Below are 25867 nucleotides of genomic sequence, written 5' to 3'. Positions count from 1 at the left end.
TCTTCTTGATCATGTAAATATATACTTATGTTGAGTCAAAATAAAAAGGGTAAGTGGTGGACATTTGTTATGAACCGAAAGATAGGGCTATATACTGGTACAACTTTGTAGATATGTGGAACTGTGGTCATCCAAGAGCTTCTTATCAAATTCTTGATCAGAAACAATATGCAATGCAAACAAGTCCACATATGTACAGAGCTGTACACAGCATATTTCTCCCATTGAGATTACGTTACATCCATTGACTTAAAAACACTAAATCCTTTTCTATCGAGGAGTCAATTCGATGCAAGGCACTATGCATCTGCAACGAATAATGAGGTGTCAATTCAACGACTGTCTAATTAATGGTTATGTGGCTTAATGCCACATAGCATCGAATTAATCTCTCTCGTATTTTCTATGGGAGAAAGCAACAGGAATTTGGACTTCCATTTGATTTATTCCTTTTGGTTTTGATGGGATACTAAGATAAAAAAGAAAAGAACTTCTAACACCTCAATGATACACAACTAGGAATTCTAGGACTAATTCAATTTCCGAAGTTGCGAGACCGAGACATGTTGTGCAAAATAAATATGAAATTTTCTAATTTGGTTTCCATCGAAGCATCAAACGCATGATTTGGATTAAGTAAAAGAGCAGCTGATGATTTAACTTGCTGAAATTTTTCTCAGACATCTGTTGCTTCAAAGTCAAGATCAGTTAGCAAATAATTTTCTTTGGTAGCTGCTAGAACGATAAAGACAGATAATGGTAGGAATCGATTTGTATAATTGGATCAGAGAAAAACCTCTGTTTTGTTTGTTCTTTATGATCATTTATCCCCAAACAAAAGTCAAATAGAAACTAAGCAGAACAAAGTTTTCAAACAACTTGGTTGACATTTTCACTTTATTATTTACAAGGATAAGGAGCTGATATAGTGCTACAAATTAGCCGAGTAGTATATTTCACGCATTATAACATACCAATACGTGAATTTGGCTCCACTCCATTACACATTTTGTCCATTTCCTCAAGTGCATCCTTAGATGATTGACACTTGTTTATTTTAAACTTTAAAGGTCTAGATTAAATTAACTTAACTAGCATATTAAACCATATTCAATGAGATAAATTAGGAATGCACTCCCTAACTTTAATAAAAAAATTCTCTTCTCCCTCAAATTTGGCAACCGTTAATATTAATGTTACTTTCATATTATTATTATTATTATTATTATTATTATTATTATTATTATTATTATTATTATTATTATTATCATTATTCCATTTTACGTAATTTAAATTCAAATACAAATTATTTAACGAAATTATCTATGTATTAAATTTTAGTTAAACATATCATCTTCTTTTTCTCTCCTCTATACAACTGGTTTTGATTACTCTTCTTCTTTTTTGTAAGAATGTAAGGAACAACTCTTCATATTTTTCTTGAATAGGGCAAATGAAAGAAATTTGTGAGAGATAATATCCTTTATATTGTTAAGATGTAAAGAATACATTACTCTTTCCGTACAAAATCTCATTTATTGAGATGAATTTTATATCTAGATGTAAAATTATAACAAAAAATAATGATATTAATGGATTCCTCAATATATGGAAGTTCAGATTTTCCTCAGTAATTTTCCAAAATAAACTCTTAAATTATAGTTATGATGCTTGTCAAGTCAATTTAATCTAAGCTATTAAAATCTAGGAGAGAAAGTGTAATGCAAAGGAGCCAAATTCCCGATATGTCTCTTAAAAACAAATGAGAAATTAGAAAAAACTAATTAATTTCTCATAAAAAAAATAGATGCGCGCAATGTGGAACCCTTTTTAATTTCACAAATTAGTGAGTTCAAATTTTATACTTTTGAATCCATGAGATTTAAGTAAACTAATTTGTAAAACGAAAAAAGTAAAAAAAAACACATACGATTATTGTGAGACATTCCCTCCGTACGTGGCACCATTTAACTAGACATAGAATTTAAGAAAAAAAAACTTTTGATATTTGTGATCTAAAACTAGCTTGTTTCATTAACGGCAAATGCATCTAAATATAAAAATATGACATTATTTTTAGAATTGACTAAAAATAAAAATGTGTCACATCAATTGGGACAGAAGGGTTACAAAATACTGAAAGTTTTCGAGCTTAGAACATATTCCAAGTAGACATGCATTGATTCTAGGATTGCAACATAATATTCAAAAGGTCTATGCATAACACATTTCTGCCAAAAACAAAAAAAAAGAACATCTGAAAAAAATAAAATGGTGCAAAACCGTGTAAAGGCGTGGCCGCGTGGGGGCGTAATTCCTGTCTATTATATGACGTACGTTCACTAGATTGTGTGTGACGTCATAGAGAGGGACTCCAGTATTGACCGCGTGTATTAATTTTTAAAAAGGAATCGCTTATAATGAATGTTGAATTGTGACAAAAAGCAAAGGAAGAAAATAACAATGGAGAAAATACATCGAGGGTTTATATATTGAAATTATCCCCAAATATCCAAAGGGTAATGATAAAATGTTTTTAAGTATCAAAACCGATGCAATTTCATAATTTCCAGCCAATACTCCCTAAATCTTAATTGATTTAAAAAGAAAAATCACAAATTAACCCCATCAATATCCTAGCAAGTGGACCTTAAGCTTTTTTTTTTCTTTTTTCCAAATAGAGTTTAAGCATGTTCACTCTTAAGCATCAAACAATACCTTTTTTGTTCGGATAATAAGGTTTTTCTTAAAGTACGAGTTTTAAATTTAAAAAGAAGCAGTTTCTAGCATATTATGTCACAACCAATCGTCAAGAAAAAATTTAACTTTGTGCAAAATCAATAAAATTCTCCTTTTTTTTTAAGTTGGAAAAAACTTAAAAATTTGTGAATATTTTGGGTAGAAGAAGAAATTTTCGTTTTCAACGAAAAACTAACACTGCCAATAAAAATTTCACTAAAAGACTATATATTTACTGCTAAAGAAGACCCAACGGCAACCTAAGATGCAGCGCATTCACACACATGTCATTGGACCTTACAAAGCGTACCAATAACCTCCAGCTGTCAATCACCAGACTGACCCACGGTTTGGGCTTGGGCTGCTTGGCCCAAACAACACCAGGCCCAGCTAGGCGGCTTACCCTAATTATCGTTTACCAAAACTGGACCCACAAACAACGCCGCCTTCAACAAAAACCAATGGAACCCTTATAAAACTAGTCTACCTCGCCGGAGTATATAAAATCCGGCCAGTCCTTCACGTAATCTTGCTGCCTGACAGTCAGATCTGTTCAGATTTCGTCGGAAAACTGCAACTACAAATCTAACAGGCTGATTCTCGATCCAAAAAAAAATGAACCTCAGAAGTTTTTTTTTTTGGGAATTTTTTTACAAAGGAAGAAAGTAGCTGAAGATGGAGAAATGGATCTGAAATTATAAATTTGTAGTAATGATATTAATATTAGCAGGTTCTAGGTAAGCTAGGAAGACGTAGGGTTGGTGGGGGTGCTTTTTATTTTTGTAAAGAATGTGACGCCACCTAGACATTAGCTTAATTTTCAGTTGTCTACACTCTTTTGTGGGACCCAAAAAAGGTGATAAAATATTGGGTTTTCTTTCTTTACCTTGTGCACCCTTCAAGTATTTGGATTCCCACTATAATTACCTCTTAATTATCCTAAATGGACTAATTGCGTTATTTAATGTTTGCGGTTAGGAAACAAAGTATCAAGACTAGTGTTGATAGCTGCTGTTTACCTCTTTCGTTTACTCCTACTACTAACTATGCTATAAACACAATCATCTTGTAGCAAGGAATATTGTTAATTTTTTTATATTTGTTAGTGATAGGTTTATTCCAAGTATGTGTAACTAATATTGTGTGCCCCGTCTATTTCATTGTGTAACCGCATTTATATGACATAAAGTTTAAGGAAAGTGAGAAACTTTTAAAATTTGTAATATCCCACTAAACTTGTTTTGACATTTATGCGATCATACGAAACATATAATTAAGAGTAAACATGATGTTTGAAGTAAAGTTATTCTCAAATTTTTTCCTTTAAAATATTGATAAGGGAAGAATATGACATAAAATGTACGGACGAAAAGACTTCGTTATGATAGAACTTTTAGAGCGTCATACATACATATTCAAGAAGATCTATAACATAATGTTTTATAGATTACCCGGCACATGACTATATACGCCAAAAATGGATGCATATTTTTTATATACATAACTACCAATTTCATTTATAAAATTGAGGAGGCTAGCAACTGCTCTCTTCATCTCATGTTTATGACTCTTTTATTTATTTTTAAATATTTCAAAATATTTGATGTAACTTCAGTACACATTAAGTTTAATTTAACATTTAAATTCAGTTAATTTCTTAAATTTTTAGTTATCATGTAATATCTTCTTCCTTTAAATAATGCCAATAACAGCAAGTACTTAAAAACTTAGACTTTGTGTTCAATTAGACAAGTATCACATTAAATCAGATGAAAGAGTAAAAAAAGGATATTTAAAGGGTACGAGTGTGAATTATGAAAAAAGGAAAGTCGACTTTTTAAACGTTCATGGGCAAATTACATTCACACATTACTACAACATTAAACAAAGCTTCAATTGTTTGACAGTATCTTCCTGACACGTCAACACTTTTACACATGCGCTCTGCGCGTTTTGCTTCTCTTTCACGACTTCATCCTTCCACGTCATCCACCCCAACCCCCTCAGTTTCCTCCTTTGTGGACCCCACCTCCTCAAAAAACCCTAAATTCATGACACATGCGACCCAAATTCACTTCAAACTCAAAACGAACCCAACCTACAACGCCACCCTCTCTCTCTCTCTCTCCTTTCCCCTTTTCCCATCATTCAATTTTAGAATATCTAAAAATAAACAAATAGCACCTTCTATTTAAACCCTTCCCAACTGACCCCCAATCTACCGCCACGTGTTCATTAAATCAAATCCCAACCGTTCATGCCAGATTGTCTCGGTCAGTTTCTCAGACAGCAAACAAATCTTTTCCCACCGTTCGATCGTCATGATCAACGGTGTAGACCCTGCCCGAAGTTCGCACGGGCAGATCTCATCGCCTTTAAGAAGCGATGCCCTCCCCCTCTCATTCCTCGCTCAATCCCTTCAAACCCTTTGCCTTCAATTGGGTTCCAATTTATAGAAAGAAAAAAAAAATATCTCCTTTTTGAGTTAAATCAAAGGTGGTCGGAGAAATTGTCGGAATCCGGCAGGCGCGTAGCCATCACGTGCTTTTCGATTTCATGATTTCAACACCACGTGAAACCGATAAAATCGACGATAGAAACGCCGGTTGCCGGTGCAATTCATGGCATCCGCCGTCTTAGCTAGCCGGAATGAATCTAGCTGGGCTCAGTCTGGTGGTGGTGCTGGTGGTGCCGGTGGTGGATTCATGGGGAAAACCCCTTATACACAACAACAACTGAACCCTAACCCTAACCCTAAGAAAAAACAGAAGCAATTCCATCACACATCTAATGGTCGGCATATCGATGATTCGCCGGCCGTTACACAAACGGCGTCAGATGATGCGTATTCGTTCAATCAACGGCCGATTGAATCAACGGCCAACGTTGACGGTCTTAATCTTGGAGGCTATTTGACCTACAACGTTGTCTCTTACAACAAAGGCGAACTCCATGAGCTACGGAGTCGGTTGGTGTCGGAGCTTGAACAGACCCGAAACCTTAAAGATCGAATCGAATCGGGTCAATTGAGCACCACCAACCCCAGATCTCATGGGAAATCGAAGAAATTATCGGGTAATAAACGGCCCACACCTTCTGGATCCGTTAAAGATCCGAAAAAACTCCCAAACGGAGTTGAAAATAGGAATTTAGGTGTCAAGGGTATAATCGGAATGGAAAGTATGATGAAGGAATGTAGGGGTATTTTGGGGAAGCTGATGAAGCATAAAAGTGGGTGGATTTTCAATACACCCGTAGATGCTGAAGCTTTGGGTCTACATGATTACCATCAGATAATTAAACGACCCATGGATTTGGGGACGGTGAAATCTAATTTGGCTAAGAATTTTTACCCTACCCCTTTTGAATTTGCAGCTGATGTAAGGCTTACTTTCAATAATGCCTTGTTGTATAACCCTAAAACAGATCAAGTTCATGGCTTTGCTGAGCAGCTTCTTGCACGATTTGAGGAGATGTTTAGACCGCTTCAGGATAAATTGAATAAGCTTGATGGGGGAAGGAGGGAATTTCACCCTGTAGATGAGTTGCAGGGGAGTTCTTGGAATCACATTCCTACGCCCGAAAGAGTGAAGAAACCCAAGGCTACGCCGGCCCCTAAGAAGCAAGAACGGATGCAAAATCATTCAAGTGCATCAACCCCCTCTTTGCCGTTGCCACCACCCAATCCACCAGTGCGGCAGCAGTCCCCGTTGTCGACTCCTTCCCCAGTGAGGGCACCACCGGCAACAAAGCCCCAATCAGCTGCTACTGAAGCTCCTCGTGTACCAAAGCAACCTAAGCCGAGGGCAAAGGATCCGAATAAAAGAGAGATGAGTATGGAGGAGAAGCATAAATTAGGTGTTGGATTGCAAAGTTTACCGCAAGAGAAGATGCCGCAGTTAGTCCAGATTATAAGGAAAAGGAATGAGCATTTAGCCCAAGATGGTGATGAGATTGAGCTTGACATTGAGGCCCTTGACACGGAGACTCTATGGGAGCTTGATAGGTTTGTGACCAATTGGAAGAAGATGGTGAGCAAAACTAAGAGGCAGGCTTTGATGAACAATTTGGGACCTCCATCCGCCAGTGCTGCAGCTTCTGCTGCAACTACATCCTTTGCGGAGGCAGATGGGGTAATGCTAATGCAAAATTGCATTTTTCTAAGTCTTTTGATCCACACATTGTGTGCACTTGCTAATAAATTGTGTTTTTTGCAGCCTGCAACTAGCGAGAAAAATGATTCATTTAAAAAGCCCAAGAAGGGTGATGCTGGAGATGAGGATGTAGAGATAGAGGATGATGAACCCGCCACCCATTTTCCTCCAGTGGAAATTGAGAAGGATGAAGGTGGTGGTCGGGATCAAGATAATGGTGGTAGTAGTAGCTCCAGTAGTTCCAGCAGCTCAAGCAGCGGTTCCTCCTCTTCTAGTGGTATATATTCTACCATTACTACTGCCGAAAAATGATGTTTTTGTGGCTCAAGTGAGCCCAGGGGAAAGCTGATTAATTGAACATAATTTCTTGTGCAGATTCTGATTCAGGAAGTTCTTCAGGGAGTGACTCTGATGCTGATGATGCACACTCTTAGATTTGTTGGTTCTAGCACATTTTTCTTTTTGGTCTCCCTTCATGTTGTTGCTGGATTTTCTTGTTTGGGGGTGGTGACTCGAATCCTCTTGTTTAGCTACGTGTATGGCTCATTCCAGTGAGCTGAGAAGTTTGGGAAAACGTTTGTGCACAGCTTTAAACACATGGGCACCTGATGACCAGCTAGGAAGAAAAAGCTGAGGACAAGCAACTGGGAGAGGAAGGGGCCATGGTAGTGTTGATGACAAAAAGTTATGGCGTAGGGATCACAAATTTTAGGAATTTTAGATATGGTCCCTCTGTTAATGAGAGTGAGATGTGTAGATAGTTGAGACACCTTTTTGTACAGTTCGTTACACTAAATACATTTGATTGTTTTCTTGAAAAAACACATCACACGTTTCTTTTGGTTCCAGCTCTATCAACTTACTTTTTTTGGCATGATCCTCAAATTTATTGTGAGAGAACGTGTTGGTCGGTGGAGAACTTGTGGAGCCACGATGCCAAGATATATGTGAATTGAATTATCTTGAGCAACAACTTGGGGGGAAGGGGAAAAGATTCTTCACCATGCCCCAAATTATTAAAAAGTTTAGCCTGTATGTTAGAATCGACTTCCTAATTCAGCTGTCATCTGCGTAGGTGGCTGTTCCTGGAAAGCACGGTATATTAAGCCATGGTTTGAGAGCAGAATAAAGAAATACTTAAAATGGCATTTAATGAATTCAATCCTATTCTTTGATGGCGAAGATGGGACGTTGCTGGGACTTTAGAGAATGCTGGCATGGTATGGTATGTAAACAATTGTCAATTGTGTGACGTTTTCTCTATATACTTGCATTATTTAATTGGGAATGCAACTTAGCTTCGCTGGCCTTTCTTCCTTTATTGCCTTTGCAATGACAGTATACTTAATGAAGTTAGCCAAGTACTGGTAGAAACTAACTTAGAGCCCGTTTGGATTGGCTTATGGGCAGCTGTTTTCAGTTTTTTTAGTGTTTGACTGGTCAGTTTAAAGTCATTTTGTGCTTAAAATAAGTCCAAAAAATTAATTGAGCCCGTTTGACTTAGCTTATCTATAAAGCAACTCATAAGCTGAAAATAGCTTATAAGTCAAAAAAAATAAGTTGGCCTACCCCTAACTTATGCTTTTTTTAAGTCCATCCAAACAGGCTCTTATTAAAGACCTAAACATCTCCTTTCACGTGAAGGATCCAAAATGGCTGAAATAACGGACTCCACTGAAATTGCCTACATAACATTTTCTCGAAAAATATACACACACAACCATTTAGTTTACACCCATGTAACAAAGTATAAGTGCTTTAAGAGGCAGACGCATTAATCCCAAGGCACTGGATACAAGCTCAAGAAAATATGTTAATCTTAAGCTAAAAATGGACAAGAATTGTTTCCACCAAGCTAAAGCATACATGGATGACAATTAAAAGCTTTATAAGTCAGGTGGCATTCTTGCAGTCAACGTTATAGGGGATAGATATTTCAAGGCATAAAGTGTGTGACGATTGCATCACGTTCGAGGTGTTAGTTCGACAAGACCTTTGAAGTGTTCAAGACTTGCTTTGCTTAAAGCGAAGTCCAACTTTGTTTTCTAAAATATTATTACACCCAACGACGACCCGTTTGGCCTTGAGAATCTTTCACTTTTTTTCCAGAAAATTATTTCACTTTATTTGGAAATTAAAATTTGGCCATGAAAATTCAAATACAACTTGAAGTTGGAAACACTTAAAACCTTATTCATTTTTTTCACTTTCAATACATTCAAACAACCAAATATTCTTTGCAAAAACTATAACCCAACGTAACTCCAACTTCAAAATTCCAAATAAAGTGAAAAATATTGAATTTTCATGGCCAAATGCCTACATAAAATTCTATATTTGCCTCTCTATTTTTCCTCCCAAAATCAATAAGAAATGTAGTAGTCACTCGTGGACTTGACGGCAAATACTGGATGTAATTTTACATTGGTCGGGACTTCAAACGTCATAATTCATAGGAGGTCAATGAGGTGCCACCACCCAAAACAATATTATATATCAGAAGAAGTGTTGAGACTAAACTAACAGAGGAAACAGTAGCAGAATACCCACTTGACACTTTATTAGAATTTATTAGCCCAACCGTCAGGTCTTTACCAGCCTTTGGTTGAAATCCCAAGTGGCATTGACAAAGTCCAACGCCACCTTGCCAACTGAACTGATATTACAAGTAAAGCAATTCATTTGTTCTTTTCGTGATAGCGACTCAAAGGATCATCCACTACCAAATCCTGCCTGACCAGTTAAAGACATGGGAAACTCCTATGATCTATTCAACCAATTAGTTTAGAACTTGCAAATCTTACTTGTTCAGCCGCTTGAAGAGGAGTAATCCATGTTTTCCTCAAACACATATGTCCAAGAAATGGGGTGAAAGCAAATTCTAAATATAAGAATTTAAAAACCAAGAGAATAATGCTACATACACAAATCACACTAATGCTAAATCTACTTGGGGTGTTACCAGTGATTCTCACCTACTTGATCATTCTCCAGCAAGTTCCAAATTCCAAGAAGTTCCAAAAATAAAGTTGATACGGAATAAGAGGGGAATCATGACAAGTGTGAATCATTCTCCACGCAGACATATTAGCTAAGATGTAATATTTGGATGGTAACATAGGAGTGCCAAATATTATCAGAAATGCTATCATTATCAGTTTTAGAACAGAAGGAAAATTAATGTGTGCTAAATAGTAAATACAACAGAAATTCCACTGTAAACAAACCTAGGATATAACAATGCCCAAATGGTCAGAGGAATGTCCTTGTATATACTATCTGCACATTGCCAAAAGTTTCTGGCAGTAAGATCAGACGTGCCAAGAACTTCCAGCATAATATTTTACATTATACTATAATGATCGTTTGCCCTAAACTCACCTTTCCAAAGCAGGAAACATGTCCCCGGTCAACATCTTCACAATCTGTGGCAGTCTTAAGAAACGACGCTTCAGATTAAGGTCTGTTAAAACCTGGATGAGTTTGCCACAGAATTTCCGCACATCAGAGCTCGTCTTGATGCATTGTCGGGCATATTTTTCTACAACTTATTAGTTAGACGGCCTAACTTCCGAAGATGTATTTTCAATCAACTGATCAAATGAACAAGTGTCATTGAGTTTATTAGAAATAGTAACAATAGAAAGATGAAAGGTAGCTGCAATACTTGATGCACCGTGCACGAACTACAACCTCATATCATGATCTGCAACCTTAAGATCAAACTGCTTATGCTACTGCATCTTTTACTTCACAATAGTCTTTTCAATATAGGTAATACCTTTCGCTTCAAGGAGTATTGCATAACAAAAGAAGATATATCAGGTAGAACTAAAATAGGATGGCTGAAAATGAGTGCTATAGGAGTGATGTGCAATAGAAAGACACTCAAGTTGAATATTAAGAATATTATAGAACACTTGTGAGACCAACAATGTTACAGGGGACTGATGTCAGGTCTCAAAAGCTCAACATATATACAAGACAAATGACGTTGAAATGCAGATTTTAGTATGGAAGTTCAGTCAAATAAAATTAATCAAGATAAGAAATGATCACACACGACAGAAGGATCAAGCAGCAAGCATACAGAATAAAATGAGAGAAAGTTTCCAGAATTGGCCTTCATCAAGATGCACCAATCCTTATGTGCAAAAATATGATGATGATTGAATGTGGAAAAAAAAAAAAGAGCAAGACATAAATCACACAAGGGAAGTTTCAAAAGACCCACAATCTCTTCATATGGAAGGAGAAAAGCAAAGCATCCATATAAGCGACACGAACTAGTTGGAATTAAGTCTTAGCTGTTTTTGTTGGTACATTTACATCAGTCAAATATTCATCTAGAAACGTTTTATTCTAATTTGAGACTTGTACGTCTCAATAGGTAAAGTATGAGATTATGAGAACATTTAGCATTTGAGACTCTTAATTTGCCTTAAAATAAACACTATTTGACATATGTTGAAATGGTGAGTTTCTGAAAGAAGCAATGGATTAATTTTCGCTTTCCAAACACAGAGAATTGTGGTTAATCTGACATAAACAGAATACAAGTCACCCATGGTTATATAAGATGGATTATAAGAGGATATGGTATTTGAATTAAACCTTACTCAGACTCCTCACACCAAAGCCGGATACATGCTTATCTAACAACAAAGAAGAATTGGAAGGCCTAAAGCAAGGGACTTTGGTTTTGCAAAGGCACAAGAAAGTTTGACTAGCGTTTGGGTCTGCAACTTACTAGGATGTTACAAAATGAAGCAACAAAAAATCTCACCTGTCCTGAGAGCTGAGACTCCATATCCTGCCATTTATTAAACGCTTCTTCATCATCATCGCTCAAGGACATGAACAGTGAAACAGAAGGAATGTTCCACAACATGGGGTACTTCTCCTTTTTGAGCATTTGACAGCAGTAACTGTAGCCGCCTAATGCACGTCCTTTAAAGAGCATTTGGAAATGAAAGATTTTGGTCGCCTAAACTTCTCCTTCAACTCAAAAGATGTCACCTCAGTTCCAAGAGTTGAAAGAGAACAAACCTTGAACTGCCAGAGCTTTTAGAATTTCTCTTTGCACCCTGAACCTTATATTTATATCCAGAGTGCTTCAAGCTTTTGGGAAGCGATTCTACAACCCAGCCTTTAAGAAACTGTGAGTTTCCTATAGCTAATCATTATCTTCTACGGAACCAATTTCTGAAGCAAGACCTTATCCAGGAACATGTGAACAAAGTTCTGAAGGAGAACCATGCAAGAAGACTCAGTTTTAAATTTAGCCATCAACTATTTTACTGTTTTTGTCCTGCTGATGCAATCACATTTCCCATTGCTATGTGTCTGTAAAGCCACAATATCTTCCACTCTTCTAATATCATCCCTAAAAAATTTCAATAATAAAATGAAGATGGAAAGGCATATAGCCCTTATTTAAGCTTTCAAATTTAATAGTAACAACATAATAAAGCACTTATTATTCAACAAAAGCACAGAACAGTTTTTCAATGGAGCATCCTTCTCAGGTTCCAATTTGAGCTAACCCTCAACTACTTCCTTGTTCTCCAGAGTATCATAGATTCAACCTTTTTCACAGACTCGACTCTTTACCTCTCTTTGTCTTGAGCTCTTTTTTGCTTCTTCCTCTCCATAGGATTTATGGGGTATTCGGTTCCTCTGAAAACTTTTAGCGAGAAAAATTATTAGTATCTAAAATATGATAACACAAAAATCAGTTAAGACATTTTAATTTACTTGTTTTATTCATTTGCCCTTTCATTAAGGCCGTTCAGTAATCTCCAACATTGAACAAAGAAGAGAGACGACAAAACATGTTAAGACATGGGTGGAAAGAGAGTGCCTCTTAAATTGATATAACGAATTGTAATTTATGATGGAGTATAAACGGAAGGAAAAAAAAAAAAAAAGGAAAAGGGTCAAAAATACCGCTCTACTTTAGAAAAAAGGCTAAAATATTGTTCGAACTTATTTTGGTTAAAAATACCCTTCTCATCCTTGAAGTTTTTAAATATACCCCTGTCTTGACAGAATTTATCCCCCAAAATAACTCGAAATCATTTTTTAAACTCGTTTCATCATTTAAACTCGACCCAACTAAATAATAACCCATAAGATCCCCTTATTCCCCCAATACGTAGGTTTGAAGTTTGAGGGAATTGGGGAATAAGGGGATCTTATGGGTTATTATTTAGTTGGGTCGGGTTTAAATGATGGAACTGATTTAAAAAATGATTTCGGGTTATTTTAAGTGATAATTTCCGTCAAGGCAAGGGTATATTTAGAAACTTTAAGGATGAGAGGGGTATTTTTGACCCAAAATAAGTTCGCAGGATATTTTTAGCCCTTTTTCCAAAGTAGAGAGATATTTTTGACCATTTTCCCCCAAAAAAAAAAAAAGAGTTAAGATTAAGATTTAAGCAAAAACAGAGTTCTTCTGTATTATGTAGTTTATGCTACAAAATGAATATATATAAAACTAATAAATTTATCTGCGCTTCGCGCGGTTGTTAAAATTTAATGAATTTAGAAGCACTATTTTTTTTTATACTTTGTCAAGATATATAAAAAAGGATATAATTCCGGCATATATGCACGAGAAATAATTTTGTTGATCGATTAAATCACCAAAAAAAAAAAAATCTAACTCCAACACTCCAGCAATATTGCTAACATCATATTCAGAACCGGCAACATTTAAGTTAAATCAATTAAATCACAAATATATAGATATTTTCGGTGGTGTACTCCAACTCCAACACTCTAATCTATCACTAATATTGCACATAAACCAACAATACTTACAGTATGAAGAGAACAAAAGTAATTTTACTTCGATAAATGTAAAGTGCTTTGATAGAATGGAAAGAACTGTGAATTCATTGTATCATAAAATACACAAAAGAACATACTATATACTTCAATGTCTAGCTAAAAGTCTTCTGAGAGAATTTTACTTTCGGAATGCAGAACATGAATAGAATGGAAGGCTTCGTATGTAGTATGTATATGTGAGCTCAAATGAATTGTACATACAAAGAGCACAATGAAATATAACAAATTATGCAAGAAAAAAGCTTTGTACAAACATAAAAACGATTATATAGAACAACATGACACACTAGTCAGAGTTGGAGCCAGCTTATGTCCAGGGGGTTCGTCCGAACCCCATCGGCTAAAAATTACAATGTATTTTCAAAGTTAAAATTATTTTATTATGTATATATAGTAGATGTTGAACCCCTGACTTCTTCGTTTATTTACCTTTTAGAATTTTTGAACTCCCTAGATGAAAATCCTGGCTTCGCCACTGCACACTACACATGAAATTGAAAGTACCGCTTAATTCAAGTTGTGGGTATGCATGTGATTTAAAGGTAAAAAAATATGAATATCCACATAGATGAGGCTAGGTATATGAATTAATTCTAAATAATTTCTCAAATAAAAAGACTACTCACAAAAATGATGTTATTGACTGAAGCGACCTATCACAAAATGATAAATTGTTCACTGTACCAATTAAGTCACCGCTTGATCTTAACATAATTCCTCTACTGAGTGTTGAATTATTTTAAACTGCTATTGCTTGTGCAATTTTGGACTCCCTGCAATGCTCGACGGCCCATTCTCCATATTTTAGAAAAGCCCTGCAATGTTGGAATGTTTTAGCTTCTTTTTTTATAGGAAATGTAAACAACCTTTGACTGAATTTCATATGCTGGATCCGAAGAGTTTAGCATGGAAGGAATAGGAAAGGTTAAGGTATTAAATATTGACATTATTTACAATAGGTACGAAAGATTGGAATTAGTAATAATTAAGTCATTTATTCTTACAACAAATTGCATAGAAAATAGGTGGAGAAAGGTAATACTAATAGTAGGGGTGTTCAAAATTGAACCGTAACCGATAATCCAACCGCATAATTGGCTTATTGGCTTTTTAGTATTGGGTTACCGGATTAACGATTGGTGAAAGGATTAAAATTTTATAGTTAATGGTTTAGCGATGCGAGAGCGGATTACTCAATTTCCTTATCGGTTAAACCGTTAACCCTAAGAATTATATATTTATTTTTTAGTCCTAGATATATAAATATCTACCGTAAACCCTAATGCTAAAGCCCCATTCACTATTTTATTCACTTGCTTAGGAAATAACTGCCACTAGATAAACATTATTCGATCTCCTGCAATATACCTGAAATTAATTTCAGCTTAAAAAAAGAGTGCTAAATTGTTCTAATTGAACTTTGTCATTTAAGTCATTCTTTTGTTTGGTCCTCCTTGTACAGGAAGAACCATGATTGCTAAGGCTGGGGGCACTGGAGCTCGTATAAATTTCATCAATATTTTAATATTTGGTAAAAACAACAATATACCCAGCTGAATCCCACAATGTGGGGTCTAGGAAGAGTAAAGTGTATGCAGACCTTACCCCCACCTTAAAAGGTAGGGAGGCTGTTTCTGAAAGACCCTCGGCTCAGAAGAAAACAAAAAAAACAAAGGAAAAGAGTCAGATACGGACAGGCAAATCAAAACCATGCAAAAATGAGAAATAGCAAGAGCAACGAAGTTATGATAAAACAGCAAAGATAGACAAGACCAACACATAGAAGCAGGATAAAAATACTCCTAATACGAGGAAGGAAACCTCTCGGCCCCCCACTAGCCCTCAACCCTGATACTCGACCTCCATCCCCTCCTATCACCGGTTATGTCCTCGGTAAGTTGGAGTAACGCCATGTCCTGCCGAATCACCTCTCCCCAGGCTTTCTTTGGCCTACCCCTCACTCTCTTCAGGCCCCCAACTGTCATCCTCTCACACCTCCTCACTGGTGCATCAGCGCATCTCCGCTGCACATGGCCGAACCACCTCAACCTCCCTTCCCGCATCTTATCCACCACAGGAGCCACACCCGCCTTGTCTCGAATTACTTCATTCTGAATCCTATCTCTCCTGGTATGCCCGCACATCCATCTCAGCATCCGCATCTCAGCTACCTTCATCTTCTAGACATGCGCTTTTTTAACTGGCCAGCATTCTGTCCCATACAACATAGTCGGTCTAACCACTGCTTTGTAGAACTTTCCCTTTAGAATAGGCGGCACCTTCTTATCGCACAACACCCCGATGCGAGCTTCATTTCATCCATCCCGCTCCAATACGATGTGTGACATCGTCGTTGGTATTTTTCCTTTGGTATTTTTCAAATTTGCATCAACATTTCATTGACTTTTAGATTTAGACGATACACCGTCCGCTAACTGTCCGATAATTGCTAATCTGATATCGAACCAACCGATATCTTATCGGTTGGCTAGCGGATTAGTACATTTAAAAGCCGATAACCGATAAATCAAACCGTTAAACATAATTAACTACCCGATCCGCCCGATAAGCAGCCCTAACTAATAGGGTTAGTAACTGGAAAAAAAAAAGGCAGTACTCACTAAAATCATAATAATTGATTATCACATTCTTGCATTGCATCCGTTTCATAGCCAGAAAAATTATCTGTGGCAATTAATTATAAGCAAGAAAATAACTTGTCATAGTAGACAAAGAGACTACCTTTTAAGTCCTCTTAATAATTACAATAATTAGGACATTCATTCTTTAAGAAAATTCATTCTAATAATAAGAATAAATAGGAAAGAGGAAGAAAAAGCCAAAAAAAAAAGAAGATAAATATGATCCTTGGCCAAAGAGAGGTGCCACATCACCTTGTCTATGCCTAGCTTTATATTATATATAGATATAGATTGGTAGATTACATTTAGAAGCTCTAGAAACTTTATGAATCACATCCAAATTCCATCATCTTCTACCGTAATCGTAGGTTATTTATGATATTTTGCTCATTGAATTTTGAGTAGACTGTCAACTATATCGGGTAATATCAATATTCAGACATTGCAAAATAGATTATGTTAATTGGTACACAAACTATTTTATTATAACCCCAGTTTCTAGGCTAAAGTAATGCACCTTCGTTAAAACTTCTGTGAAAAATAAAAGTCAAAACGATATTACTTCCCTTGACGAATGAGAAGAGAGTTGATGTCCCAAAATATCTTGCAATCGATTCATTGCACGCTCACTTCACTCTTAGGAGGCAGATTGCAAGTTGGAATGTGCTCGAACTCTCTTCAGAATTTTAAACAAGTCTGAACCCGCGGCTCCCCTTTTTGAATACCCCCTACTGCCCCGGAGTGAGTTCTTTTCTGCAGGATTTAGGTTGAGTACAAATATTTCATCAAAATGCTTGAAATCTCACCAAAGAACAATGCACCTAAAGATGTTTATACAACCCCATAGTTGAGTAATTCAAGTTAGGGATTAAAAAAAATCAAGATGATCCAAGCTTGAAACTCGCTCAGCAATCTTGTGAAGCACACCAAGCACTAGCAGGCAGAAAGGAATCCAGAGCACGAAAGGACGTGGCTTCTTTATCTTATTTGGGCAACAAGTATAGTTTGGTCAATTTCAACATTGAGTTGTTCGCAAAAATTATAATCACATCTCTACTGAAAAAAGTCGATGCTAACAAATTCACATCCACTCAAGACTTACAACAGCCAGTGTTTGAACTTGAGCAGAAGATACTTAGAAGGGTATGGGGTGGAAAAAATTAAATCATGTTTAGAACGAAAGTAGATCTATTACATCTCTCTCGCCCTTCAGTTTCGCCTAGAATAATTTATTTCTTGACTTCCTCGTATTCAGCCTCTGGTGGTTGTTGATCTCCTCCTTGTGAACCACCGGATGCACCACCAGAACCGCTGCCGCCAGCCATGTGCTCTCCAATCTTGGAAACAGCTTTGTTGGCAGCATCAAGTTTTGACTTGATGTCGTCAATGTTCTCAGTCCCCATTGCTGCTCTCAAGTCAGAAACAGCTGTCTCAATTGCTGTAACCACCTCCTGGGGGACCTTCTCCCTGTATTCGTTCAAGCTTTTCTCAATGCTGTATATGGTAGTGTCTGCACTGTTCCTGAGATCAATAAGTGTCTTGCGCTCTTGATCCTTCTGGGCATGCATTTCAGCTTCCCTGACCATCTTGTCTATCTCATCTTCCGATAGACCACCGGATGACCGAATGCTGATCTGCTGCTCTTTGCTAGTAGCCTTGTCCTTGGCAGAAACAGTGACCATTCCATTTGCATCTATGTCAAATGTGACCTCTATCTGAGGCATACCTCTTGGTGCCGGAGGAATACCTACAAGTTCAAATTCACCCAGAAGCTTATTATCAGATGCCATTTCGCGTTCACCTTGTAATACCTTGATGCCCACTTGAGTTTGGTTATCCGCAGCAGTAGAGAATACCTGAAATACAAGAGGCAGCAGCACACTTAACAACAACAAAAAAAAAAAAAAACATAATCTGAACTGGAATTTGAAATCCTGGACATGTTAAATCATTCCCTAGATCCATATTTGACCGCAGACAAAATATATGTTATTTTGTAAATAATGTAAGTTCTGATGGAGGAGAACACAAATAGTAACTGATAAGTTAGTTGACAAAGAAAATCACAACAAATTTAAAACTTTACTTTGAATTTGAATTCTTGAAAATCATGAATGCTGTATAACATGGAATGTTGTCACACATTTGCAAAAAGGAAAAAAAGTATATAGATTTTGGACGGAAGGAGTACCACTCTTGGCAAGACTAGGCAATAATAAAAATCAACAGAAGACTAAAATCAGATCCAACAACTGACCTGGCTTTTCTTTGTGGGAATGGTAGTATTCCTGTTGATCAACCTAGTAAAGATACCTCCCAATGTTTCAATACCCAGAGATAGTGGAGTTACATCCAAAAGAAGTAATTCTTTAACATCACCACGTAGAATACCGCCTTGAAGTGCAGCTCCCATGGCAACTGCCTCATCTGGATTTACACCTTTGCTTGGGCTTTTACCGAATATCTGAGAAACTATTTCTTGCACCTTAGGAACCCGTGTCATACCTCCAACAAGAAGGACCTCATCCACATCTTTTAAAGATACTCCGGCATCCTTCAAACAATTCTTGCAAGGATTCCTTGTCCTCTCAATTAAGTCGTTCACCAATGCCTCAAATTTTGATCTTGTTAGTGTGATATTAAGATGTTTAGCCCCTGATGCATCGGCTGTGATGAATGGCAAGTTAATATCAGTTTGAGAAGTTGATGAAAGCTCTATCTTAGCTTTCTCAGCTGCCTCTCGAAGTCTTTGCAAGGCAAGGCGGTCTTTTGACAAGTCAATTCCCTCTGTCCTCTTAAACTCACTAACTAAAAATTCTAACAAGGTATTGTCAAAATCCTCTCCACCTAAAAAGGTATCACCGTTGGTTGCCTTGACCTGAGTGGAGGTAAGTACAGATATGAGTTTAGACAGAGGAAAACACAAAAAGATGCTCAACTTAACAGAGTTGAGAGTACCACAAATTTTACTTACCTCAAAAACCCCATTGGATATCTCAAGGATTGAAACATCAAACGTTCCACCGCCAAGATCAAAAACAGCAACAAGACCTTCTTTGTTGTTCATACCATAAGAGAGTGCAGCTGCAGTAGGCTCATTAATAATCCTTTGCACATCAAGACCTGCAATTCGGCCAGCGTCCTTTGTCGCCTGCCTCTGAGCATCATTGAAATAAGCTGGAACAGTAATCACAGCTTTATTAATAGATTTCCCTAGGTAGGCTTCTGCAGTTTCCTTCATCTTTGTCAGAACAAATGCTCCAATCTGGCTTGGAGAGTATTGTTGTCCATTTGCTTCCAGCCAAGCATCTCCATTTGAGCCTCTCACAATCTTGTAAGGAACCATCTTCATCTCCTTCTGTGTTTGAGGATCGTCGAAGCGTCTGCCAATTAGACGCTTGGTCCCGGAAAGAGTGTTTGCAGGATTGGTAACTGCCTGACGCTTGGCTGGAGTACCAACAAGCCGTTCTCCCTTCTGGTTAAAAGCAACCACAGAAGGAGTTGTTCTAGCCCCTTCAGCATTCTCAATGACTTTAGGATTCTGCATTAACAAGAACATCAGGGAATGTTAGATAGTCCATTGAAGCCATCCTACAATATCTCAAAAATGATCTCAACAAAAGTGTGATTACCTTCCCCTCCATCAATGCAACACAAGAGTTGGTCGTACCCAAGTCAATCCCAATAATTTCATTTCCAGCGGGTTTAGAGCTGCAACAAAAGGCAAATAAGTTTGCACAGAAACAGATAGAAGACAACAGCATATAAAGGACAAAACGATGCTACCAGCCGCATACCTGAATGGTCTAGCCAGACTAGCCCATTTAGCACCAAGTTCTGATGGACACCACGAAGGCTTGGTGTTGGAAGCCAACTGCACAAGCCAATGGTAGAGAAAAGTTAAGAGACTCAAAAGCTAGGAGATGAGAAACAAATCAATTAAACCTTAACTCCAAACCAATAGGTTCAGATACAAAGAACCTTCTATATCCATTCTACTCTATTCTAGCCGATTCCATATTGGTAAAACTGTTGAAAGAAAACTAAAGCATAACGACATGAAACAACCCACTATTAACCGAGTCCATCAACAACACTAGTCGATATTCACCCTTCCTTTGTAGGTTTTTTTATTTTTCTCTTAACATCTAAACTCAAAGACTTGTCCTAATCTGAGAGGGAACCTATGGCAGCTACAACATATTAAGCGACCTATATATTAATCGAATTCAAAAAAATATTGTAATATATCTAACATAGAATTATACACTAACAAATACGAATCTATTGGTTTGTAAAAGTAGAAACTTTACAATTTTTATTGAACAACCTTTTCTTTTCAAGAATAAAATTAGGTCCCATAACTTGGAAGTAAGGCTTGGTACCCAGGCCATCCAGAAGAAAAGTAGTTTCAAGTACCTTGGGTCTATTGTGCAAGGTAGCGGGGAGATTGACGATGATGTTACACATCGTATTGGGGCAGGGTGGATGAAATGGAGGCTTGCTTCCGGAGTGCTATGTGACAAAAAGGTGCCACCAAAACTTAAGGGCAAGTTCTACAAAGTGGTGGTTAGACCGACTATGCTGTATGGGGCGGAGTGTTGGCCAGTTAAGATCTCTCACGTTCAAAAGATGAAAGTTGCCGAGATGAGAATGTTGAGATGGATGTGTGGCCACACCAGGAGTGACAGGATTAGGAATGAGGATATTCGGGATAAGGTGGGGGTGGCCTCGGTGGAAGACAAGATGCGAGAAGCGAGATTGAGATGGTTTGGGCATGTGAAGAGGAGAGATACAGATGCCCCAGTGCGGAGGTGTGAGAGGTTGGCCATGGATGGTTTCAGACGAGGTAGGGGTAGGCCGAAGAAGTATTGGGGAGAGGTAATTAGACACGACATGGCGCAATTACAGCTTACCGAGGACATGACCTTAGATAGGAGGGTTTGGAGGACCCAAATTAGGGTAGAAGGCTAGTAGATAGTCTCGTTATCCGTTCTTATTAGTAGTCGCATTATTGCAATATAATTTCTTGTGCTCCGATTTCTGCTATTATCTGTTATTATGTGTTATTTCCTGTGCTTTGGTTATCCTGTGTCATCTGCTCTGATTTCTGCTATTATCGGTTATTTTCTGTGCTCTGATTATCCTGTATTATCTGTGTCGCTTGCATTATTTCATTTCCATATCGCTTTAAATCTCTTATCCGAATCTCTTAACCTTATCTAACCGTATCTAACTTCTTTTTATGCTTTTATTGAGCCGGGGTCTTTCGGAAAGAGCCGTCCTACATTGGTAGGAGTCAGGTCTGCGTACACTCTACCCTCCCCAGACCCTACGATGTGGGATTTCACTGGGATGTTGTTGTTGTTGTTCTTATGCTTTTTTATGCCAATATGACAGCTACAACATATTACGCAACCTAGCCTTGCAAGTGTATAAGATTTAACTCACATATGTTTGCTGTTCAATGTAATACAACCCTACAATACTATAACCAGGTATAGATATTAGAAATATCAAGAATATAACAGAACATAAACAAAACAGGATGAAAATGGAGAAAAAGAACTCACAATTTTATAGGCAGAGAGAGAAGAGGTAGCAAGCTCACGGCGACGAAGAAGAGATCCAATCAATGTCGCCATTGGAAGAAAACTAATTCCTGATTGTGTGTTAGGGTTTAGGGTTTTAGAGAGGAGGCAAATGAAAGGGGCAAATTAGATTTTATTCTTGTGCAAGGGGTTTGAGAGAAAACATTCACTGGGTGACGGCGCATTGTAAACCTATTAGGTCCCAGAGTTCTAGAAGCTTCCACGTTCACTTTTTCGTTACCAAGCATTAATCATTGTTTGACAAATTATAGGCGTATTTGTTTTAGACTAATGGTATTGTTATAAAAAATAAAAAATAAAGTTATGTATTGTCTTTTTTTATTGGCCTTTATTCTCGAATCTCGACCATTATTCGGAGTTATATGGCTCTTTAATTTCACAATCTTTTCCTTTACCACCCTAAAGTGGTCATTTGCCTATATAAACAAATATAAACTAATAATGATTTCTCTTGTCAAGACATCCAAAAATACTCTCATTCTCTCCAGACTCTACTTGTGAAATTACACTGAGTATGTTGTTGTTGTACTTTTAATTAAGTGTAATATTTAAGGAATGGCAAAATATAGTATTAAATATCTTTTATAAAAGTTGTGCATAAAACTTTAGGACATTGATAATATAAATCGGATGAAATTGTTAAACATGGATGAACAATATTAATTCCAACATATGAAAATACTTTATTCTAAAACATGTCCTTTCAAATTATTTATAGATGTTGGGGGTCTATACAAAAGTTTTTTAGTCTAAATTATCTAACTTTTCAAGTAATCAAATTGACACCTTTAATCGACTGAATTAAGTTTTGTGAACACTTCCATCTGAATTGGCAACACCATTGAAAACAATTGCTAAATTAACAATTACAGTAACAAACATGAATGTCAAATTCATGATTGATATTTTTGGGTATTCATTTTATTTTCATTAGAATAATTTAGAATCCGAATTAGTCAGGTCCAAAGTGAATACCAAAGTGAGAAATTAATTTTTTATTTTTTTTAAAAAAAATATTGTGCCCAGTGAACATTCTTTAGGCCACATAGTGCTAAAATTACCCTATCTCTTTTGTGGATAAAATTCACTAATGTGTTCCACTTAAATGGAGACGGTGTAATTTTTCTGCATCTCTTAAACATGTACTTGTAAAAATATATGGACGGTATTCCATTTGAATTTAAACTAGATCTTGGAAGACATCTTTTACCTATGTGAATACATATGTTATCATTGATGAGCGCAATAGAATATAGTAGAAGTTTTATCGTCCTTAATTTGAAGTCTCGGGGTACGAGTCCCAATTAAAAATGGAGTTCTCTTTGATAAAAAGAGCTTAAGCCCCCTATGTGGAACTCCTATACAACGTGAATCATGATTAGTCTGATCAGTAGGTCTCTGAGACCAAATGCTTAAAAGGGAAAAAAAAAATAGCAAACTCAATACATAGTTTACCCCTTGAGGTTGTGCCTGCACACTGTATTTCCGCTTTAACTAAAACAAAAAAGAACGAAAGAAATGTGTTGGTTATCATACAAAGATCTAGCTAAACAAGAAATTCTGATGGAATAGTTCTCTACAGCTTGAAATCAATTTTTTTTTGTGACGATTGCTTAAAGTGTTGATTAGTTGATGCAATAAGCTAGACTTTGTTGCCCATATTTATAGGGAGGCCAATTCGGTTGCTAATGGGTTAGCTAAACTGACGTTTAGTCAAGAGTCTCGCTTTGAATGGCATGCACACGTGCCTTCTAGCATTTCTTCGCGTGCTGCAGAACATGTTGCTGGGGTCTCATTCCCTAGCCTAGTTTCGGGCTAATTTCTTATTGGTTTAGTTCTCTTTAAATATATATAAAAAAAAACTAGACTTTGTGTCTAGTTCTATTATCCTACAAAAGTCCTACGCGAGCACAACTATGTCGAACAACAATCCAGGTTGTATTCCCTCTCTTTGTGGAAAAAAAATGAATTAGGATTGAAAGAATATTTGTGGGATGGGAATACGGGTCGACTTATGGGTTTATTGGCTTGGATATGAGTTGCCTTTGTGGATCTGATGTGGATTCAATGTCGCTATGTTTTTGCTGTGATGTGGACTTCTATCCATCAAAGGGCAAATATAACAAGTATCTAACGGGGAGGGTAAATTTGATCTCAAACTTTGAGGAGGGAAAATTTAAGCTATAAATTATACTTGAAGGGTAAATTGGACCCTTTGCCCAACCAATAATGATTTCTCGTGTCAAAATATCCAAAAATATTCTCATCCTCTTTAGACTGCACTTGTAGAATTACTGTGGGTATGTTATTGTTGTACTTTTAATTAAGCGTAATATTAAGGAATGACAAAAGATATATTAAATATCTTTTATAAAAGTTGTGTATAAAACTTTAGACAATGATAATATAAATCAGATGAAATTGTTAAATATGGATGAACAATATTAATTCCAACATATGAAAATATTTTATTCTAAAACATGTCCTTTCAAATTATCTAGATGTTGGGGGTCTATACAAAAGTATTTTAGTCTAAATTATCTTTTAAATTATCTAACTTTTCAAGTAATCAAACTGACACCTTTAATCGTCTGAATTAAGTCTCGTGAACATTTCCATCTGACTTGACAACACCGGTGAAAACAATTGCTAAATTAACAATTAAAGTAACAAACATAACAAACATGAATGTCAAAATTCATGGTTGATATTTCTTGATATTCATTTTATTTTCATTAGAATAATTTAGAATTCGAATTAGTCAGGCCCAAAGCGAATACTAGAGTGAGAATTATTTTTTTTAAAAAAAAAATTGTGCCCAATGAACATTCTTTAGGCCACATATGGCTAAAATTACCCTATCTCTTTTGTGGATAAAATTCACTAATGTGTTCCACTTAAATGGAGACGGTCTAATTTTTTTTGTCTGCATCTCTTAAACATGTACTTGTAAAAATATATGGACAGTATTCCATTTGAATTTACACTAGATCTTGGAAGACATTTTTTACCTATATCATCAATGAGTGCAGTAGAAGTTTTATCGTCCTTAATTTGAAGTCTCGCGGTATGAGTCTCAATTAAAAACGGAGTTCTCTTTGATAAAAAGAGCTTAAGCCCCCTATGTGGAACTCCTATACAACGTGAATCATGATTAGTCTGATCAGTAGGTCTCTGACATCAAACGGTTAAGGAAAAAAAAAAAAAGGCAAACTCAATGCATAGTTTACCCCTTGAGTTTGTGCCCACATATTGTATTTCCGCTTCAACTAAAACAAAAAAGAAAGAAAGAAATGTGTTGGTTATCATACAAAGATCTAGCTAAACAAGAAATTCCGATGGAATAGTTCTCCACAGCTTGAAATCAATATTTTTTTGGCAGCGATTGCTTAAAGTGTTGATTAATTGATGCAATAAGCTAGACTTTATTGCCCATATTTACAAGGAGGCTAATTCAATTGCTAATGAGTTAGTCAATCTGACGTTTAGTCAAGAGTCTCACTTTGAATGTCATTCACACATGACTTCTAGCATTTCTTCGCGTGCTGCAGGAGATGTTGTTTGGGATTTCACTCCCTCGCCTAGTTTCGGGCTAACTTTTTGTTATTTAAAAGAAAAAAAATAAAAAAATAAAAAATTATCCAACAAAAGTCCTACGCGAGCACAACGATGAAGATGACTTAACTGTATAATCCACAGTTTTTGTAAGTAAAAAAATAAATCCTTTGATGCCAGACTCTTGTTTTTTTTGGCTGATATAATACTCGATAATCAGATTCAACAAAATTCCAACTTCTAAAGTAATCCAAATATCTACAATGACATGGAATCAAAGGTGAAGAATGACAAGTGGAATCATTCAACG

At 36.6% G+C, this 25867-nt stretch overlaps 2 protein-coding genes across 2 annotated transcripts; one reads left to right on the top strand and one right to left on the bottom strand.

The window, feature by feature from the left end:
- The first annotated feature begins 5132 nt into the window (after positions 1 to 5132).
- Positions 5133 to 7717, top strand: LOC132598873 (transcription factor GTE2-like). The gene is made up of 3 exons (XM_060312017.1): positions 5133 to 6872; positions 6957 to 7170; positions 7269 to 7717. Exons 1-3 carry the CDS (start codon positions 5361 to 5363, stop codon positions 7325 to 7327), a joined length of 1785 nt encoding a protein of 594 aa, XP_060168000.1. The 5' UTR covers positions 5133 to 5360; the 3' UTR covers positions 7328 to 7717.
- A 9616-nt stretch (positions 7718 to 17333) lies between these two features.
- Positions 17334 to 22209, bottom strand: LOC132598872 (heat shock 70 kDa protein, mitochondrial-like). The gene is made up of 6 exons (XM_060312016.1): positions 21964 to 22209; positions 20188 to 20264; positions 20023 to 20101; positions 19365 to 19931; positions 18648 to 19268; positions 17334 to 18246 (listed from the first exon to the last, which is right to left on the bottom strand). The coding sequence occupies exons 1-6, from the start codon at positions 22033 to 22035 to the stop codon at positions 17620 to 17622; spliced, it is 2043 nt and encodes a 680-aa protein (XP_060167999.1). The 5' UTR covers positions 22036 to 22209; the 3' UTR covers positions 17334 to 17619.
- Positions 22210 to 25867: the final 3658 nt, after the last annotated feature.

Source organism: Lycium barbarum, chromosome 6, assembly GCF_019175385.1.
Source record: "Lycium barbarum isolate Lr01 chromosome 6, ASM1917538v2, whole genome shotgun sequence".
Lineage (NCBI taxonomy): Eukaryota > Viridiplantae > Streptophyta > Magnoliopsida > Solanales > Solanaceae > Lycium > Lycium barbarum.
Note: the sequence above shows the minus strand (reverse complement) of the source record. Positions and strands in the feature narration are given on the sequence as shown.

Bases quoted from the DNA above. Each gene is read 5' to 3' on its own strand.
- LOC132598873 (XM_060312017.1), top strand. From the start codon at position 5,361: ATGGCATCCGCCGTCTTAGCTAGCCGGAATGAATCTAGCTGGGCTCAG. The intron at 6,873-6,956 runs GTAATGCTAATG...TGTTTTTTGCAG, and splicing joins CCTTTGCGGAGGCAGATGGG to CCTGCAACTAGCGAGAAAAA. The intron at 7,171-7,268 runs GTATATATTCTA...TTTCTTGTGCAG, and splicing joins CGGTTCCTCCTCTTCTAGTG to ATTCTGATTCAGGAAGTTCT.
- LOC132598872 (XM_060312016.1), bottom strand. From the start codon at position 22,035: ATGGCGACATTGATTGGATCTCTTCTTCGTCGCCGTGAGCTTGCTACC. The intron at 20,265-21,963 runs GTGAGTTCTTTT...TGGCTTGTGCAG, and splicing joins CTCTCTCTGCCTATAAAATT to TTGGCTTCCAACACCAAGCC. The intron at 19,932-20,022 runs GTAATCACACTT...TTGTTAATGCAG, and splicing joins TTGCATTGATGGAGGGGAAG to AATCCTAAAGTCATTGAGAA.